The 22,057-nt window shown below is 43.5% G+C and overlaps 1 protein-coding gene across 2 annotated transcripts; it reads right to left on the bottom strand.

Moving 5' to 3' along the window:
* Positions 1-4,102: 4,102 nt before the first annotated feature.
* Positions 4,103-21,850, bottom strand: LOC308158643 (synaptic vesicle glycoprotein 2A-like; the record flags this gene model as incomplete). 2 transcript variants are annotated; one of them, XM_080532323.1, is made up of 12 exons in its annotated part: positions 4,103-4,286; positions 4,916-5,075; positions 6,813-7,016; positions 7,708-7,841; positions 8,084-8,248; positions 10,847-10,935; positions 12,646-12,753; positions 13,329-13,418; positions 16,159-16,292; positions 16,802-16,953; positions 20,164-20,344; positions 21,169-21,850. In XM_080532323.1, the coding sequence occupies 12 exons, from the start codon at positions 21,848-21,850 to the stop codon at positions 4,103-4,105; spliced, it is 2,283 nt and encodes a 760-aa protein (XP_080388449.1). The 2 variants fall into 2 exon arrangements, with proteins under 2 accessions (XP_080388449.1, XP_080388450.1); XM_080532324.1 differs by having other exon boundaries at positions 21,202-21,850.
* Between the last annotated feature and the right edge of the window lie 207 nt (positions 21,851-22,057).

Genomic DNA, 22,057 nt, shown 5'->3' with positions numbered 1-22,057 from the left:
ACTGAATGAACACATTGTGTTACACTTATCTTTCGCACACCCCCGCAAACATACACAAGTTAGAACTAGAGTAAGAATAGGGTAGAATGAGCGTCACTCCTATGTGCAAACGCGCACGCACAAATAACACCAAATGTAACTCACAGACATACAGTATACACTACTACAGAGATGCAATTCTTAGAAAGCATTACAGAACCAAGTCAGACACACTCACATACACCAAGCACACAGCAACATGGACATCACAGCATCAGTCAGCACATTCAAGACAGCCCAGTCATTCTGCACTTAGCCACTTCACACTCACACTGTACTTAACTTAAGCAATGGAAGAGATCTCCATCAGCTGATTGTCACCACACACTTGTGACACAAAGATAAGAATGAATGCCGTGATCATGGTAACAAGTAAGCACTTTACAAAAGGCTAAATCCAAACTTTAGATCAACTGTCATATTGATATCAATGTATTATTTACATGAATGTCAAAGTTAGCCTACATGTGCAGACCCAAAGTTAGGATTCAGCCCAATGTGCACAGACTAAAGGGCCAGACTGAATAAATACAGCAAAAGTCTCAGCAAAGTAGGCAATGCACTGTTTTTGTTGACAAAATTGCTACCCATGTGCACACACACACATCTCTTATTTTGGAAATGGGAAGTATCTACCTGTGAGGGGAATCAATCATCAAACATCTCTTTTTACCACAGGGAAAACTACTGGGAAAAATCGATTCAGTTGAGCCCTTGATGTGAATGACTGGTTGCTACACATTAGAAAAAGAGGTTCTACCCAGAAGTGTTTTCCTGCTTGTCTGTGTCCTGTTTAGGTTATGAGTAAAAAGGGAGCACTCTCTACCCTGTCAGCACAGAAATTACGGCCCAGATCTGGACGACGTCTGTTTTTTACCGGTCTCCAGATGTGGCCCAGGTACAAAAGAAGTGGGCCGGCTTCTGGTCCAACTCTGCTCAGAGGGTGGTAGCGGATCAGTGGAGGCTGGCGGAGGTAGAAATCGGAGGACGAGTTCATTGTAATATATGGAATGAGGAATGTGATCAAACACACATGTGTTTATTACCATTTTGTACGCATTACAATGAGCCCGTCCTCCGATTTCTACCTCCACCAGCCTCCACTGATCCGCTACCACCCTCTGAGCTATTGGTAAAAGTCTATCTGAGAGTGCATGGTGCTATTCCTGTGAGTGGTATTTAGGCAGTTAGTTTAGATTAATTTGTGCTTTTATACAATGTTTTATACAATGCATTGTTTCTGGAAGAACTTGGTCCACCTCGGGCTGTTTGAAATCATTTGCTTGTACTGGGATTTTTTCATTTTCAGGATTAATTCATATTATTATAAGGTATTATGTAAAAAAAAAATCAAATGGTCTCAAACAAATATAGGTGTTTAAGTTAGCTGCCGGTTTTTGACAGTGATTGCTAAGTGTGTGCTAAGTCCTGTGCCTGAAGCCTAGGGAACAAGACGCTTTGAATTTCCACAGCTGGGGGCGTTCAAAGCCTGCCTGATATTGGATCTCAAGTTTGTTTACATTCTGCTGTTTGCAAGGTGGCAAACTAAGACGAGACACTAGCAACACATGTCAACTAGCCTACTGACGCTAACAGGCGGAGGTCACTTTTAAGCACTTTATGACCATTGTATTTGTGAAACGGGCAATACAATACAATTTGACTGTAAAATGATGCAAATAGTGTATCATAAAAAGACTCAACCACTCACAGTCTCTGTTCCTCCATCCCTCTCTCTCATACACACTACACACAACTATTTGAAGATATATTTAACCTTTTCTTTTCTTTTACATAAATGTGACACAGACAAACATGTGTGGAGTTGTTTTTTTGCATATTAACAAAACCAATCCCTTCAAACTGCCATTCATAAATAAACTACAATATCTACATTAATCGTGTTAATATTCTCCTTGTTAGGATATTGAATAATCATCCTGAAAAAATAATATCAAAATAAATATTTGATCATAATAATAATTTAATCATTATTAATTTGAGCTTTTATTTTACTTTCTATGACTCTATCAGTGTTGTAAGAAGGTGAGTAAAGCTCTTGGGGCCATATTCTCCACTAAGAGAGCAGCAAATTACCGTTTGGTAAATGTCTTCCCAATGTATCCCGAAGAACTACATTTTTAAAATTTTAATATGATCATAAAAAAAACAATAAAAAAGTCATTGTTTGTGTATTGTCTCTCCTCTCATTCTAGATGCAGGGTCCAGGCTGGGGCTTCCCTACCCAGATGGGAAAACTTAAGAACATGGCTAATATAGAAGTGTAATACTCCTCAGGGCCAGGTAGCTAAATTAAATGAATAATAGCCGTGAAAACATGTCAGTGAGATCGAGGAAAACATAAACAGCTCGGTAGGAATTTGTGTTAATTGTAGTAATCGTGCGCAATGTCAATGTGTCAAAGTGCAAGAGCTCACCAATTATTGAGTTCAGATTACGGAGCGAAAACGTCAATTGAAATATTTCTTTCAAAGGATCTCACTCCCTCATCTCTACCGATAAACATTGTCAACATATGTCGTTTAGAACCGTTAGAAAGCTTAGAAAGAATGTTACACATTGCACCTTTAAGGCTAAAGCGCAAATTAACTGCACCCCCAGATTTTTCTCTTATTATGTGCAAAAAAGAAATGCCGCTACTGGGTTTACACCACCGCAAAGCTGCGTTGGTCTGGCCCTTCATCTGTTAGTTTGGTATTTTTTGCACACAAGCATAGACAATGTTCCCTTACAAAACAGTGAATTACAGTAAGAAACCCAAGGTATTTGGATTAGCAGAACAATCATCAACCTGCTTCTGTACATACTGTAGCCTAATGATCTGTTGAATCTAGATTAAGACAAAAAGGTACAACTTTTACAATAAAAAGATAAACAGCACTTACAAAAAATAAATCGAGAGATAATCAAGACATAAGGTAGCAAATGTAATGTCATTAGTGAGGTGCAATCCTCAATAAAAAAGTAAAGTTAGAAAGGAGAGGCTCTGGAATACACCTTTGACTTGATTATTTGGATGGTTTGAGACTTGGCTGAGTTGAGCGTGACGGAATGTTCTATGATCTAATATCTTTCTCTAGAATCTACATATCTACAGTATCGTCATCTGGCAGTGAAACTATCTCGAGGCATCTCTCTATATCCTTTGGCAGTGGTTTACTGTTGGAGCAGCAATCTCAACTCAGCCGATCAATAGTTGATCTTCAAGCTAATCAAATTGTTCTAGCGCTAGCAGTGGTGACAAACGAATTAGCCTGTTCAATTGTTCAAAATACCAACTGGGTTTCTTGTCTGCGGTCCTTTGCAATTTCTGTGTCACCACTGATATGATAGGACTGGATAAGTGAAAGCAATTCTCATCTTGCTCTCCACATAATCCACAGCATATTATTTGTATCATCTATCGAGTCCTTTCACATCATTGTTGTCAAGGACACAGGAAAGTGACCCGAACCAGAACCAGACCAGAACCGTACTGTGCTGGCTTGGATATTTTCTTTTTTCACATTGTCCTTTCCAGCATCGTCACAGCAAACTACGGTGGATGCCTAACGTTGGCCTACACAGTACAGCTCAGTTTGAACAGAGCTGGATCCAGCCCTGCCGTGGGCGGGTTTGGGCAATAGAGTCCAAGAGAAAAGGATTGGTTATCAGTCCATTATCCCAGACTCTGGGGGTGTTTGGGTCGTTAGTTCTAACTTGGTGTTGATGCCAAGTGGTGTTTACACTGGCTACTTGAATTAGTAGAATTCATGACATTATGAAGAAATCTATAAAAGATAAAAATATAATGAAGCTGCTCTTAGATGGAGAAATACCGTTGAGTAATTGATTCTAATGTGCGTCGTTGCTTATAAAAAGCAGACGTTTTAGGTTTACTTTTAGAGTGATGCTAGCCAAATGTTGTTATCACTCATTTTTACAGGAACTGTTGTTCCACTGGTGTTGGCGGTTGTTGGTGTTGGACGGGGGGGCAGTGTTGGATGGCGAGCCTGGAGGGCTGAGAGGGTGAAGGTGGGTCAGACCGAGGTTGCCACACGTCCTACTGCAGCACCTGGCCTCGTGTTTCAGGCAGCTTCAAGGCCAGGAAGCTGCCAGCAGCGAGAGCACCCGAGGCGAACAGGATAGGCACGGCCTTGGTGATGCCGACGAAGGACTGGAAGATGCTGATGCCCAGCACCGCGGCTAGCTTGCAGAGAGCATTTAAGAAGCCAAATGCAGTGGTCCTAAGAACAACAACATAATGGAAACATTATAATGACATTATTACATTATTTTTTTTATTTTTTTCCCCCATCTAAGATTGAATCTCGATTAACAATTGCAATACATTCTTTTGGATTATTGGCTTTAAATGAATGAACAAAGTTGAATATTAAAATGGCACTGTATTAAATGCGTGAGATATACGGCAAGGTTTGTAAAGAGGACGCATGAAATGATGATGATTATGAAAATAGAATAAATATTCTATACATAAAGCTAGACTTCACAATTTCTATATTGAGTACTCAATACTGAATTATCTAACTAAGGAGAAGTCATCTGTAAAGCCAGATGGCCACTGTACAACAATCACAGACAAGCCCAATCGATGATCTCATACTGCACGTTAACTTCTCAAAGTCACGCTTTCTTGATTATTTATCGGTAATATTGTTCAATGATCAGTGGCTATCATACGTATAAATCCCCAAATGACTGCCCCTTAAGAATACAAATACTTCTGTGGGCACAACAGTTCCATTAGGGAGCCATTCCTTGTGTGTGGGAAGGGATTCCCCTGACTTCTGCTTTTCAGCAGGTCGACTGAATGAGGCTCACGGCTTGATGAGCTGAGATGAGATGAGCTCACCTTTTGTCCGAAGGGTACAGCTCTACAGTCAGGACGTCCAGGGCGTTCCAGGAGGCAATGCTGATGCCACCAAAGAGACACAGCAGGGCTATCATACCCGACTCATTGCTGCCAAACAACAGGAAGAAGCAGCTCACACAGGATATGACACTGGAGCCCGCTGTCGAAGAGTGAGAAGAGGTTGAGATGGGAGAGAGCAAAAGAACATTAGAGAAGGATTCAAAGGTGGGGGGAGAGTGGGGGAAAGGGAGAGAGGAAGGAGATAAAGAGAAATGGAGAAGCAGAGTTGGTTCTAATAATAATAATAATAATAATAATAATAATAATAATAATGATGATAATAATAATAATAATAATAATAGTAATAATAATACTAGTAATAATAATAATAATGATAATAATAATAATAATAGTAATAATAATGATAATAATAATAGTAATAATAATAATGATGATGATGATAATAATAATAATAATAATAATAATAGTAATAATAATAATGATAATAATAATAATAATAATAATAATAATAATAATAATAATAGTAATAATAATAACTTGAATTGATATAGCGCCTTTCAGGGGATACAAGGCTTTACAAGAGAGACAAGAACATAACAAAAAACAGTCAGGCAAAGTCAGTCAAACAGTCAGGCAAACAAAAACAATAACTAAACTAGAGGCCGAAGGCCTTGGCAAACAGCTGGGACATGAGGGTCGTTTTAAAGGCATTCAGGGTGGGGATGTCACCGCAGGGAGAGAGTTCCAGAAGGTGGGGGCAGAAAGCTCTGTCGCCGAAGGTCCGCAGGTTGGTGCGGGGGGTGGCAAGCAGAACCGGGTCTGAAGACCGCAGGTTCCAGGGAGGGGCATGTGGGCAGAGGAGGTCAGATAAGTACTGGGGGGCGCAGGCATGGATGGAGGGGCTTGTAGGTGAGGAGGAGGATTTTGTAAGAGATGAGGGACTTGACCGGATGAGGGTGGGGGTGATGTTCTGCCACGGCTTGGTGTGTGTGAGAACCCTGGCAGCAGAGTTTTGGACATACTGAAGCCTGTCCAGGGTTTTGTTGGGTACCCTGAACAGTACACCATTGCAGTAGTCCAGGCGGGAGGTGACATAAGCTAGGGAGGCTGCAGGGTTGTTCATTGACTACTTTGAATTTTGTAAGCCCGCTCAATCAGGAACAACACAACATGATGATTGAAATTGAACATTGAGTTAGCGGTAGTTTGGGCAGGGTTAGCGGTAGTTTGGGCAGGGTTAGCGGTAGAAGTTAGCGGTAGTTTGGGGAGGGTTAGCGGTAGGAGTTAGCGGTAGTTTGGGCAGGGTTAGCGGTAGGAGTTAGCGGTAGTTTGGGCAGGGTACTCTCAGTCAAACGGCCCAGCTGTACCTCAGGTGACAAGACAGCTAGATCACGAGCATGCAAAAACACCTGTTACATGTTCAAGGGACAGAGGCTTAAAAGCAGTCTTTACAGGTTTACACTCCTCAGCGGGAACAGTGGGAATATTGCCCTGGCTATGAGAGTAACTGTGAGGTCCCCCCCCCCCCACCACCACCACCCTTAGCTTCCACCCAATCGGTCGCTCATTATGTAGCGTTCTTACGGGGGTCCATAGATGGTGCCAGTGAAGCTGGAGGAAGAAGATGTCGAGGAGAATGGCGTGATGGTGAAACAGGAAGAAGAAGTGGAGGGGAATATGCCATATTGTACACTTGTATGTTAGGGTTACTCCAGGCAGGGAGCTCTACAGAGTGGAGCCATCCAATTATGCTAAGCTAAAACATATGACCATTTTCATGCAATACGTGATTAAACTGACATGAGTGACCTGATTGAAATAGACATTAAATGTACATTTGGCATACATTTTATGGTCGACTGTTGTTGTGACTTACCCAGCATCCTCAGGCGACCGATTTTGTCCATCAGCAGGGCGGATACGATGTTTCCTGGCAACACAGCCAGCGTACCCAGGAAGCTGACGAAGTAGATCATGTAGGCGTTGTTGTCGTCACTGAAGTCGAGCATGCAGCCCTCTTTGTTGTGTAGGAAGGTGCTGTTCACTAGTTTGCTGTTGACGATCCTGTATTTGAACAAGTCTGAGGAGGGGAGGAAAGTAAGAGAGGGAGGTGTTAAGAACGGGGAAAGGACACATCATTATCCTGATCGTAAGTCGTCAGCAGGTCTCCACCCCCCCCCTAAATGTTATGCCTGATCCTCTTAAATGGACCGCACTTATATAGCGCCTTATTCCAAAGCGCTTTACAATGGCCTCTCATTCACCCATTCACACACACACACACACACACACACACACACACACACACACACACACCAATGGTAGCAAGCTACCACGCAAGGCGCCGGCCCGCTCATTGGGAGCAATTTGGGGTTCAGTGTCTTGCCCAAGGACACATCGACATGTGGCCAACCGGGGTTCGAACTGCCGATCTGCTGACCGATCATTAGACGCCAGCTCTACCTCCTGCTCCACAGCCGCTTGATCCAGAGCCACGCCCCAAAATAGAAATTGTCCAATCATATCACAGCAAAAGTCACTACTTGTTCTTTAAAAAACATGTCTATTACTTGCTGTGGTAAATATCATTGTAAGTCATGGAATGTCATTCAGTCACAGTCGGTCAGTCAATCACTGTCAGTGAAGAATTTGAGCGAGCGTTGTTTGTTGGTCCGAGTTTTCAAAGGGGGCGCGGCTTAGCAATAGGTCTATTGAGTAGGTTCCCTTAGCAAGGCACCAAGGAAGTTTAGTAGGTATTGTTAGCGGCTTACCTGTGTTGTAGAAGAGGGTTGAGATGAAGGTGCAGTTTCTGAAGAAGGTGTTGCTGGAGGTGATGTCCTCAAAGTAGCATTCCTCAAACATAGAGTCTTCAAAGACCATAGACTTCATCTTGAGGTTCATGAACCTGTGACGGAGCAGTGGGGAACACGTTCAGTGACCCTCCCACATCAGAATGCACTTAACTGATTTAGCAAAACCAAGTGCAGCACATTTCATCAATCCACATTTAAAATAATGCATTTTCTCATAATGAAGATTCCAGTTTTTTTCTCATCATTTTCTCACAATGATTTTCTCACAATTTTCCTTACTGTCCCGACCTGTTTTGGGCTTGAACGAGGACTTACTTATCGTTAAAGTACTTACTTATCGTTAAAGTACTTTCCTCCGCGATGCACCTGATTCTCCAAGGTGAAGTTAAAGGTCACGTGTTCAACTCGCTCCTTGCTGAAGAACTTGGTGCGCGAGGCGTATTCCTGCTTCTGGATGTACTTGATCATGTCGGGGAACCACACTGTCAGCCCGTAGTAACTGGGAATGAAGTCATATACACAGATTAACACTAGAACAGCCATGAGGAGTAAAGAAAAAAATGTCAGGACTTTTCCTAGATATGTGCGTTCTACCACCCAGTATCTTTACATTTTTAAAATCACATCAGGATAAGCTAATATAAAGCTATTTTGCCGTTTTCTTCTGTGTAGAAAGCAGGCTAATTTACAAGCGGCCAACTAGTGGTCGTTGTGTGAAAATAGCAGCTTGAGCATTGTAAAGAGGGGGTCTTTTGTAAAAAAGGCACGGCTGTTCTAGTGTTAAAGGGGCAGGTCTGGGATTCAAACAACAACAAAGCGGTCTTTTCCCGCAACTTGTTTTGGTAAACAGCTGAGGGACGGGGCTGGAGAAATGTTACCACTCTCAAAGCAATGGATGCAAGGACTGAGAATCCCTGAGATCAAAATCACGCTTTAACGTTGCGGTTTGGTCCTCTGCGCCACACTCGCACTACGCATTTGGGCCAAGCCCCATCTGTGCATTGATGAGCGGAAAAGCCCGACGCCGGTCCGGAGACGATTGAGCCTCACCCAGGATAGCCTTGGCAAGTCCATCCCGAGGGGCTCAGGGCCGGCGACTGGGATGTGGTCGCGGAGTTTGGAGGTGTTTGCCTCCCACTCCGCGCGCCACATATAATCCGCCCATCCTGCCGCACTGATGTTAAGATCACTGCATTGCTGCCTGAGATCCTGTGCGGCAGGCACAAATGTGTCTCGACTTGAGACGCCGGGAGGGCTCCTCTGTTATAGTGAGCCTATCATGGATCAGATGGTTATTAAGCTTCACGGCCCGGCAGGCGAGACGTGCTGTGGCTCCCATGCGGCGGAGGCCTGCGGGCTGGATGCCTGCTAGGATGGGAAGGTTGTCCACGGGAGTAGGACGCAGGCATCCTGTCACAATGCGCAAGGCTTCGTTTATAGGCGAGTCAATGAGGCGGGTGTGGGCACTGCGACACCATACTGGGGCGCAGTATTCACTAGTTGAATAAACGAGGGCTAGGGCTGCCGTGCGCAAGGTCCTTGCGCCGGCGCCCCAGCCCGAGCCAACCAGTCGCCTCATCAACGCCACACGAGCTGTTAACTTCTTGCGCAGTGACTCGAGGTGCCGGCGAAACGTGAGCGTCCTGTCCAATGTCACGCCGAGATAGATTGGCTCAGCGGAACATGGCAGGGGAGTTCCATCTAGGTGTACTCTAAGCTCACGTTTAGCCTCCCTGTTGTTAAGGTGGAAGGCAGCCGACACCTTCTTTGCCTCGCTAAGCATCAATCTCCATTTCCGGAAGTATGCAACTAGTGTCTGCATGTCCTGGCTCAGAATCCCCTCCACAGACTTCCAAATTTCCAGCAGAGTACACCACTGCGAGGTCGTCTGCGTAGGCGTACTTCCGTGAGAGTGTGTTGGGCAGGTCATAGGTGTAGATATTATAGAGGAGGGGGGCCAGGACCGATCCCTGAGGGACGCCGTTCTTAAGGCGTCGAAGCCTGCTTAGCTGTCCGCAACCGGTGGTGAGGGTAAAGCTGCGGTTACGGATGAGCTCCATGATCATTCTGACCATGTGCCTGTCCGGCAGCAGGCGGAGCAGCTTGCAGGTGAGGCCGCGATGCCATACGTTTTTTTTTTGCCGAAAAGCAATCCTCGATGTCTTGAGTCATAAGGGTGACTTGATCTACGGTCGACCTCCCGCGTCGGAACCCGGCCTGCTCACGTGGAGCAACCGATTTTGGGGATCTTGAGTTGGCGCAAACAGGAAGCCTCCACCGCTGGAGTCAGAGGAATGGTCCTTCTCACCTTAGTGGTTTTGTTAAAGGTTTCACATTCATATCCATTCTTAATCCCAAAAGTCGTTCATTTCAGCACACCTTCTCCTCCGATACGTTTCTCAGTGAGAAGGAGGTGCGGATCGATCATTGCTATTTATCCCAAAAGTGTCATAACAGCCTCGCGTCCTCGCTTCCGGGTGCTGAAGGACGGTAGACGTGCTTCTTGCTTGCTCCCCCCTGCCTATTGCTTTCTTTGCTTTTATTCTATTTTCTTAGTTTTCTTTTCTGCTGTTTTTTCCCCAATCTTTTGCCTACCATGCCTGCTATCTGTCAAAGTTGTGTGGATCTTTCAAAGAGAGTAGACTTATTGGAATATACTCTCCAGAGCCGACTCTCTGCACTCGAGAATCGCTACGCTAATGGTTCTCCAGCCACGCAAGCCTTTGAAGAGGATTTAAATAAAAATTCACAAGCTAACGAGGCAGGTGACAGCTGCAAAATTCACTGGACAGATGAATTATCCCCCGGCAAAACTACAGAAAAGCAGCCAACTGAAGTCCTCGTTAGCATCATTAGCAACAGATAGGCCCGAGCCTTCTCTAGATATATTGGAGGAGAAGGTGGGCTGAAATTAAAGACTTTTAGAGGGATGAGGCCCTCTACTGCCTGACTAAAATGATGATGTCAGAAGTGGCTTTATCCAAACTAGTAACAAGAAAGAATGGACTTGTGAAACCTTATACAAGACCCTCTGTAACAAGGTGAGTAGGGCCTGACATTTTTTTTGTGAGTGTGTCTATAGCCTTAGTTCTCTTACCTGAAAGACATGGTGAACCACACAGCCATCAACATGAACGTGGTCCGTTTGTATTCTGGATTGAAGCAGGCCAGGAAGTTACTCCGCACCTATCGAGACCCACATAAAAGATGTCTGTCTTTGGTTCATTCCTGACACAGGGATAATTAATACACTGCAGTCCTAAACTATCACTGACCCTATCGATAATATAAACTTGTGGTCACGTAAATGTATTATTGTGCATGATTGTATACACTCATAATCAATACAGTATACTATGTATTTTCGTGTGGAAAACCAATATTTCCCAAAACAATTGTCCCTATGACCCAACGTTTGCAGGAAAAGTGCTATACAAATAAGTGTTATTATTATTATTATTATTATTATATTTTCCCTACATTCTTGTGGCCTACCCAATAGACAAAAGAAGAAACAATTCTGTTTCCTTGCATAATAAGCTGTTTATTTCATCTTGGTCCTGTGTTAATATTCTTATAGTAGAATAGTTTTCTTTTCTTTCTTTCTTTTTTTTTCTTTTCTTTTAAATTCTTCATAACTTTTTTCCTTTCCATGATTTTTGCTGTTATTTCTGTTTTTCTTTTCTTGATGTGTTTTGAGCAAACTATGTATCCTTGTGTCCTCAGTTTCCCTTTTTTTGTGCTATCCTACCTTTTTGCCCCATGGATATGATCTTGTTTGTGGTTTCTTTTATCTTATTTACGTTATTTATGTATCAAGTGTTCTTTAGGTTATATTGAAACCTAGCTATTGAAGGGAGTGGAACTATGTACAAGCCTTCTGGGCTTCGTCCCCTCCTTGCACTGTTTCATGTGTGCTAAATAAACTAAACTAAACGAAACTATAAAAAGTAGTGAGGATCTCTGCACTGACAAGCTACTACTGCGCAGCACTGTACCTAGGCTAGCTGTCTGTCAAGGACCCCAATTGAAATAAGCCAGTGGCTTTCTTGGGTTGTTTATCCTTTTAGTTGACCTTGTATGTAATATGTACTTTCATGTACCTACTTCTGCAAATCTTCTAATAAAGTTTTCAATCAATCAATCAAAGCTAGGTGGCTAGGTACCACCAGCATCCAAAACTATACAAATCCATTCACCATATCACTCCAGTCCTCCAACAACTTCACTGGCTCCCCATCAAATTCCGTATTCACTTTAAGATTCTCCTTCTCACCTTTAAGACTCTCCATAACCTAGCACCCTCATACCTCTCTGAACTCCTTCTTACTCACACTCCCTCCCGTAGTCTCAGATCTCCTCTGCCAACCAACTTGTCATACCTTCTGCCCCGCCTAACTACTATGGGATCTAGAGCCTTCAGCCGTTCTGCTCCCCGCCTCTGGAACTCTCTGCCACCCAACTTACGCAATATTGACACTCTCACCACTTTCAAATCCTGTCTTAAAACACACATTTTCACAATGGCATACTTGGTTTGATCTCCTGTATTTTGTTTGTTGTTATATCTGATTGTTATATCTGATTGTTATCTGCTGTTTTTATCTAATTTTGCTTTGTTGATTTTAATGTTTTGATATGTGGTTTTAAACTGTCTTGTAACGTGTCCTTGAGAGCCTTGAAAGGTGCCCATAAATAAAATGTATTATTATTATTATTATTATTATTATTATTATCTATACAAATGCTTTTCTAGGTGAAGCTAGATTTGACCACTCTATACTACAGGTCTAGACTGACCCACTCTATACTACAGGTCTAGACTGAGGACCAAGATGACTTGACTTAAAACAGCTGAGATGTGGAGGGTTTTCTCACTGTGGCCGTGACCCTCACCTGTTGGAAGAGGCTGGTCAGCTTCAACCTGTAGCGTTGCCAGGCGGCTGTGTCACCACCCATGTCCACCAGCTCGTCCATCTGCTTCACAGTCTTGATGGTGGTGACCTGCGAAAGTGACATGTAAATCAGTCTTGATGGTGGTGACTCTTGATGGTCCCCCGATCAAATCTGGTAACAAGGGGAGATGGGGCCTTTGCAGTGGCAGCTCCACGGCTGTGGAACGACCTCCCACTGAACATCAAGACCTCCCCCGATCTAGAGACTTTCAAGACTCTGCTTAAAACTCACTACTGTCATGAACTAGGCTACTGAGATGTTCTGATGTGTTATATATAGTATGAATGTCTGTCTTTAAATGTGTGCGGTTATGAATTTTAGACGTCCTCCATGTTTATTTTGTTTGTTTATTTTATTGTCCTTACCCGTCTGTGTTTCCATATTCAATCATGTTTTCTCTCTGTTTCAGAGTCCGCGCCCAGGGCGCCCTAAACCAGTGTAGTTTGGTGCGTGTTTAAATAAATTGACTATGACTATGATTATGACCTGGGAAAGTGTAAATGTAAATCAGTCTTGATGGTGGTTGACCTGGGAAAGTTACATTAACAATAATGCAAAAATCAAAGACAAATGATAGAGACAGACAGAGGTTTTGCCCCACAAATGTTCTCATAGATACTCACTGAGAACACTCTTTCTGGGAGTCCCTTGGCTCGCATGTTGGTGTCGTGAACTTGCTTCAAAATCATCCAGCCTTCATCGTGCTTGCCATTCTGTTTTAGAAATGAGAGCATACACACTTGCATTTGAAAGATTACAACATATAAAACATTTATCCTGGAAAAACCCTTCTGTCCACTCTTTAATGTTATCAGGGATGCAAACACAACTATGGTGAAAAAAGAGAGAACTACCCGAAGTCGTTGCGGACGGGAGGGGTGGTTCGGCGGGGGCTAGTGTTATAAAAAGCGGTTATGACTTAAATCAATCGTTGCTCTTAAGAAGCTCCTCTCACAAAACCATTAAGTCAATGTTGTTGGCTACTCTTCTCGACACTCACACAACCCACCTCTGCATTGGATATGCTGGCAGGTTAGGTGCAGCACTTTGCCTGATCTTCTCAGCTGCTTGGTTGCTGGGAGTGCGGTCTCCTTTCTGAGGAGCTGTTTCACACTTTGTGTTGTTATGATAGTGGTCACCTTCTGTCTGTGGAGCTCTGTCTGACAGTGTGATATGCACGCCCTTTCCTCCATAATTAATCTATTTTGTGCATAATACACAATTAATCTAGCATGTCCATTTTTATCTTTTTTTTTGTTCTTCTTTAAGTCAGACAGTGGTGGTGAAAGTCGCCAATCAAAAGTCGCCAATCAAAATGTTCAGACTTTTAATTTGAAAACGGAAATACATCAACATTGTTGAAAATCACATCACACTCGCTAGTCAAGCCAAACTATTGCAATGCATTGGATTGGGTGAGTAATCCCCACTGCTACCTAGTTAACTAGCAGTTAACTTAGCAGGCTCACAAAACAAGCTGTGTTAGTTGACTAGGGATGTGTCATTGATTTTCAACAACGCTTAGCTCACGCTTTTATTTTCAATGTCGGAATGAGCCTCTCGTTGTTGTTCAAAGAACAGATGCCAAACTACCAAAATGTTTGGTGTAATAATATGATTAATATGAATATGATATTTTAGAGCTGACTACAGAGATGGTGAACCCAGGGCTGCCAAGTTTCACCAAAAGTTTGGAGTGAGATTTTTTGGCGGTGGAGCGACCCAAAACTGTGCGCGTTTTGGCAGCCACCCAATTATTTGTGCTAGTTTCCTGCAATTTTACATGTTGTTCATAATAAACCAGCACAAGAAATGAAAATAATTAACATTTTATAAAACAAGAAAAAAAAATCTGACAATATATCATATTTATGAAATCTTAATAAACAAATAGGCCTACAGTAGCCTACAGACTCTAAAAGAAAAATGGGCCCCATCAACAGGACTCAGCCCCTTGGTCAGCAGCAGAAAGACCCTTGGTCATCATCTTATATACAGTGCATTGCTCATAGATGGCTATCATGTTATACAGTACATATCAGGGTATTTCCTGGGTCAGAATGAGGGCTTGACGGTTGATCTTGTGCGCGCACAGCGCGGCCACATTTTTTTTGAGGGACCCCCAATTGTTGTATTTGTATTGTACATTGTAATTATTATTAATTATTATTATTATTAATGTACCTGGTTATGTTACAGTAGAGAAACAAAAAACTGTTACCAAAACCGAGTATTTACTAGCTAAGATTGGCAAAAGATTGGCGTGGTGCAACCGAAATTAGTAAACAACTAGTTTGAAATTAGCTAGTAACAACTAGGGGTTTAGTAACTACTAAATGCCTGCATTTAGTAATGACTTACGCCAAATTGGTGCAACCCAGTCCAGTAGGCTACCAGATACGATGTTGTAATGTATGCACATATTTTGCTACCACGGTTGCCAGACGGAATTGACAATGTCCAGCCCAACCGGTCTAAAAGCTGCCGAATCCACCCGTCCAGTGTGACCAAAAGTAGCCCAATCTGGCAACACTGCTTGCTACGTTCTTGCAGGTTCTTCCATCAGCGCTCGCCTGCCGCTTCGATTGCAGACTCAAGTTAACGCACGTGCAGAAAGATGTCACGAAACTCATGTCCGGTAGCTATCTTTCAAGGAATTTCAAAAACAAAAGTCCCGTAAAAACAATTGTTATTTCTCGCCGTGAGAAATAGAGGTGCGGTGTGAGAGCGTGAGAACTGATTGAAATGCGTGAGTCTCACGGCGATTGCGTGAGACTTGGCAGCTCTGGTGAACCTTAGCACTAGCTAACACTAGCTATCTATTTACCTTAGCTTGGTTCCGTTTAGCTAAATATACAACTCGTTGGTGGACACAGCCTAAGTTAACTTATCTAGCCAGCTAGCTAACGCTATAACGCTGAACTGCTCGAACCTGCTGAAAACCTTGAGGTCCAGTTAAGCTTAGAAGCTGCTCTGACACGGAATACAATAACGTTAGCAAAAAAAACTACAGATCTAGTATTGACTGTCCAATCAAACTGCACGCAACGGAGTGACGTTTCCGGTTCACAGCAAGTCCTGACCCCTGACGTTCGTCTGTCACCCCCCCCCCCCGAATAACAACTCTTCGGATAAAGATTCACACAAGTCACCCAAATTGACGTGAAAAAAGCGAAAAGCGGTGGAAAGCGAGTTGTTTGCATCCCTGTGTTATAGACTAAAACCCTACTATTAACTAACCCTACTGTAAACTATGACTCTCTATCAGTACGAAACATTCACAGTTTCCAAGGTGTAGGACCCGGGCATGTTCATGTTTTAGTGCAATTGTGACATTTTAAAAATAATGATCAGCCATTCAACTTCCAACATTTTGATTTGATTCTATTTATCCTTTATTGATTCAGGTGAGTCCCATATGAATCTCTGTTTTTTACAGGTAAAAATGCGTACCTCCAGGTAGAAGCGAGGGCTTTCTGGCATGGTGTTGAGAGCGATAATGGCCGCCACGGACGGGAAGGCACACACCAGCACAAACACTCGCCAGCTGTGGAACTGGTACGCTGACCCCATCTGGAAACTCCATCCTGGGAGGGAGGACAGGAACAGACGGAGAGAAAGAGAGAAGTAGAGACTAAGTGGGATGAAACACAGACAACTGGTTTGTTGAGGTTGAACATGGGGAGAAATATCACACAGTTTAACTCCAGTGAAGATCCATGTAGGTTAGCGCAACCGGCCCATTGCATGACATGACTGGATTTAGACACCAGCAATCCTGTGGTGCAGTATGAACGGTTTGACTGCTGATTTTGAAATCAAGAGTTAACTAGAAATCAAATACAGTTCTATCTTGACGATGCTATGTACAAGAGATGAATCCTGACCCCCCGGTCTTCTACACTACATTGATATCTTTATTGATTTTCCCCAATGATTTGTCAGCTTGAACAAACAAATCATTCCTGTTCCAAAACAGACAATTAGATTGTCCCTTTAAAGGAGACCCAGGTTAACACGAAATATTTACTTTGATACATCTCAATAATCAATTTTTAGGATTGTTCTTGTTTGAAAGCGGCTTCAGGCTGCTCACCGTAGTGAGGGATGATGGCCCAGGCCATGGCCGAGGCGTAGATCCCCCCGATCATCCAGAACATGCACAGCCAGCTGAGGTGCTCTCCTCTCTTCTCCTGGGCTAGGAACTCAGAGTAGTAGGAGAACACGATGGGGATGGAGCCGCCAATCCTAGAGAACATTAACATGGATTTTAGCTGGAATAAGAAATGTGTCGAATCTGTATAAGTACTGTGTGTTGTTTGTGGGGTTGTTGCAAAGTTCCTGTGAGTTTACGAAACTTTCTGAAACCATGGAACTTAACCAGCCACTTTGGCGCAACTATGGTACAAATAAAGTCTGAAGGTTACATACACTTCAGTGTAAGTCATTAAAACTCGTTTTTTTTAACCACTTCAAAGATTTAATATTAATAAACTATAGTTTTGGCAAGTCGGTTAGGACATCTACTTTGTGGATGACACAAGAAATGTTTCCAACAATTGTTTACAGAGATATTATTTCACTTATAATTGACTATATCACAATTCCAGTGGGTCAGAAGTTTACATACACTAAGTTGACTGTGCCTGTAACAGCATGGGAAATTCCAGAAAATTATGTCATGGCTTTAGAAGCTCCTAACATCATTTGAGTCAATTGGAGATGTACCTGTGGATGTATTTTAAGGCCTAACTTCATAATCAGTGCCTCTTTCCATGACATCGTAGGAACATCAAAAGAAATCAGGCAAAACCTCAGAAGTCTGGTTCATCCTTGAGAACAATTTCCAAACGCCTGAAGGTTCCACGTTCATCTGTACAAACAATAGTACGCAAGTATAAACACCATGAGACCACCAGTGGAGGCTGGTGACTTCCAGAATTGAGGAGGCCATTTTTTTTTCCGCTTGCTCGCTTCACTCGTGATGGAATGTTCCCTGTTCTTCTTATCTGTCTTTGTTAAAAAAATATTAATTTGTGTTTGGCAGTACTGAAGGGATTGGGACACTCTCAGGATGGTGGATGAAGCAGCTTTTATTGCCTGCACAATGGGTCATCAAATAAACAAAACAATTGGCATGAATCTCTGGTCCGCCTGCAGCAGCTATTGTCCCTTCTGCTCAGGCTCACAACATTCACCACAACATATTACATACAATCAATGACATGTCAAAAGCACTCAAACACTATGTCAATCAGACACACAACATACAATTCAGAACAATACTTCATCCATTTCTAATATTTATCCTGCAGAACAGCACTCATACACGCGTGTGGCGGAAAAAGGTACTACACGTGGAATGCAACATGACGTTACTGACTAGCCATGCCCTAGCTCGCGAATGCTAGCAACACCACGAGTGGACTCTTACAAAATGCACCAAAACATAGAACTCAAACAACATATGTAATAAGTTACCTGCACAATGGGTCATGGTCCGCCTGCAGCAGCTATTGTCCCTTCTGCTCAGGCTCACAACATTCACCACAACATACTACATACAATTATTAATTATTAATATTAAAAATAAAACTGTTCAATAAATCCTAAATGTTGTCTACCTATTCGATGTATAAATCGCGCCAGAATCTCGCCGACTTCCGAGGTCATTTTAAGCAAAAGTATTTGGCCAAATGAGCTATTATTTTCAGGGATAATAGCCATGGGTGTTCTAGCGTGTCCTGCACTGAAGTGACTGGCGAATTCTCAAAATGGCTTCATGTGATTGGACGAACAATCTTTCAGCCCTGGACTCAATGCATGGTGAGGCCAGGCCTCATGTGCCCACCCATTTTCAGTGATTTGGCCAATCACATATTGCCATGAAAAAAATTGCATTACATTGACTTCTATGAGAAACCACTTTCCGACAGGAGGCCTGGACTTTCCGACAGGAGGCCTGGCCTCCTTCAATAGAAACGGATAGGGATTCTGGCCTGTAGGTGCTTTACAATAGCAATATTGGGTTTTAGCCATGGAAAAATTCAGATTTATGAACAAAACGGAAATAATATTAATATAATATAATATGTTAAATAAATAAAATAAATATAATTATTGCTTTTTTAAATCTCTCTCTCTTCTCTCAAATTATTGGGGAGGCCAGGCCTCCTCCACCTCTATGGAGGAGCCTCCACTGGAGACCACACAGCTGTCTCCTAGAGATGAAAGTACTTTTGTGCAAAAAGTGCAAATCAATCCCAGAACAACAGCAAAGGACGTTGTGAAGATGCTGGAGGAAACAGGTACAAAAGGATCTATATCCACAGTAAAACGAGCCCTATATCGACATAACCTGAAAGGCTGCTCAGCAAGGAAGAAACCACTGCTCCAAAACCGGCATAAAAAAAGCCAGACTACAGTTTGCAACTGCACATGAGGACAAATACTTACAGTTTTTTTTACAAAGGTAACGGTTTGGCCATAATGACCATCGTTTGGAGGAAAAGGGGGGAGGATTGCAAGCCGAAGAACACCATCCCAACCGTGAAGCACAGGGGTGGCAGCATCATGTTGTGGGGGCTTTGCTGCAGGAGGGACTGGTGCACTTCACAAAATAGATCATGAGGAAGGAAAATGTTGTGGATATATGGAAGCAACATCTCAAGACATCAGCCAGGAAGTTAAAGCTAATAGTCGCAAATTTGTCTTCCAAATGAACAATGACCCCAAGCATACTTCCAAAGCTGTGGCAAAATGGGTTAAGGACAAAAATGTCAAGGTATTGGTGTGGCCATCACAAAGCCGTGACCTCAATCCTATATAACTTTTGTGGGCAGAACTGAAAAAGCGTGTGCAAGCAAGGAGGCCTACAAACCTGACTCAGTTACAGCAGTTCTTTCAGGAGGAATGGGTCCAAATTCCACCAACTTATTGTGAGACGCTTGAGGAAGGCTACCCAAAACATTTGACCCAAGTTAAAGGCAATACTACCAAATACTAATTAAGTGTATGTAAACATCTGACCCACTGGGAATGTGATGAAAGAAATAAAAGCTGAAAGAACTAATTCTCCCTACTATTATTCAGACATTTCACATTCTTAAAATAAAGTAGTGATCCTAACTGACCTAAGACAGGGAATGTTTACTAGAATTAAGTGTCAGTAATTGTGAACAACTGAGTTTAAACGTATTTGGCTACGGTATATGTAAACTTCTGACTTCAACTGGAAGTTTATTGAATTGAACTGGAAAATCCTGTAGGTCACCTCTTCTGCCTGTCTGACTGTATGATCTTACCCGACACCAGAGAGTAGACGGTTTCTGCCTGCCTGCCTGCCTGTCTGCCTGTCTGTCTGTCTGTCTGTCTGTCGGTCTGTCTGTCTGTCCGTCCGTCTGACCGTCTGTCCATCCATCCGCCCGCCCACCTGTCTGTCTGTCTGTCTGTCCTTACCCAACACCAGAGAGGAGACGACAGAAGAGGAATGTGCTGTAGCCCTGGACGAAGGAGGAGAAGAAGGAGAAGACACTGTTGATGGAGAGAGAGATGAGGAGAGACTGCTTGCGGCCAATCCGGTCTGCCAGTCCGCCCCACAGAAAGGCCCCGACCATCATCCCCAAATATACAATCAGACCTGCAGAGGAGAGAGAGACCCATTATGTGACACGTTCTAATGCTTTGGTCCGCATATCGGGATCTGATGTAATGATCTGACTTTTCTTTCGGAAAATGTAAATACATTTCCACGTTGTTGACACATCGCTAGTCAACTAAAGCAGCTTGTTTTGTGAGCCTGCTAACAATGTAAAGTAGTGTTATAGTTAACTAGGTAGCAGTGGGGATTCCATTGCATTGCAGTATTTTGGCTTGACTAGCGAGTTTGCGTTGTGATTCTCAACAATGTTGAAATGTAGTTTCCAAAGAAAGTCTGAACATTTTGATTGGTTGCCAACATGCGGACCAAAAGTCACCAAAAGTCACACCCTAACCCTAACCCTAACCCATAAACAATATATATGAGTGTGAATTTCTGAATGTGAATATTTTTCTAACCATATATTTTCTATGATAAAATTATTTTAAAAGGTTCTATAGAATAAATGGATAAAGCTAATTGTATTTCTATTCAAGTAAATACTACTTCTTGGAATTCCAATTCCAATAAAAATATATACAGTATGTGTGTGTGGGTGTGCGAGTGTGTGTGTGTGTGTGTGTGTGTGTGTGTGTGTGTGTGCATGTGTGTGTGCATGCGTGCGTGTGTGCATGCTTATGAGATGATGTATGAGAACAAGCTCTGAGAACACTAACACCATGCCCAACCAATAAAAGAAAGAAGAAGAAGAAGAAGAAGAAGAAGGAGAAGAAGAAGAAGAAGAAGGAGAAGAAGAAGAAGAAGTAGAAGAAGAAGAAGAAGAAGAAGAAGAAGAAGAAAAAGATAGACCTCATGTACTGTACCTGGCGTGCAAAAGAAAACAGGATGAAACTTACCCAGCATGCCCTTGTTGGGCTCTGACAGACACATGTCCTTCTCAGCGCTGGGGAGCACGAAGCCGACCACGAAGATCTCCACGCCGTCCGCCATCAGGGCCAGGCCCAGCACGAAGTACAGACTCCACTGGAACTTCCCGTGGCCGCACTCCTGCAGGATGACCTCATACTGCTGGGCCAGCTCTTCCTGGTCCTTGCGTCGCTCCACCTCCGAGAGGGCCACATCCCTGAATTGCTGGCCCCCCGCCCCCACCATCGCGTCGGGCCGCCCTGCTCCTAACTGACCGTCGCTGGCCTTGCCCGTGGCGGAGTCGGCCCGGGGGATCCCCTGGTACTCGCCCTCGTAGATCTCGTCGTCTTCGTCGTGGCCCTCGGTAGAGTCGCTGTGTCCGCCTTCCTCCTCGTCGTCGTCGTTGGCCGCCTGGCTGTCACCGCGATAGAAGCCGCCGCCGTCACCGCCGCCGCGGACGCCGGGGTAGTCGTCATCGTCGTCCTCTTCGAAGCGGGCGTAGGAGCGCTTGCTGTACTCATCGGTCATGCGGTCCACGCCGCGGCCAACCTTCTTGGCCGCCTGCCTCTTGACCTCCTTGGCGATGTCCTTGGCGCCCTTTATGAAGGCGGTCCGGTTTTGGTAGCCACCTTCCTCCATTTTCTTCTTTTTTTTCTGGGATTGAGGATGAGGGACGGGGGTTGTAAAAGGGCTTCACCTGAAGAGCGGCTGGAAGCTCAGGTGAAGTCTGTCAGGGGTGGTTGGTGTCAGGTGGTGTTCCAGGGTCTCCTCAGAGGGTAGCGGACGGTTGGGCTCTATTGGATCACAGTGCCGATGAACATTCGACTCATAATAGCGTCTCTTGTG

This window comes from Nansenia antarctica (assembly GCF_963989245.1).
Source record: "Nansenia antarctica genome assembly, chromosome: 5".
NCBI lineage: Eukaryota > Metazoa > Chordata > Actinopteri > Argentiniformes > Microstomatidae > Nansenia > Nansenia antarctica.
The sequence above is the reverse complement of the archived record's forward strand: the minus strand, read 5'-3'. Positions and strand labels throughout refer to the sequence as shown.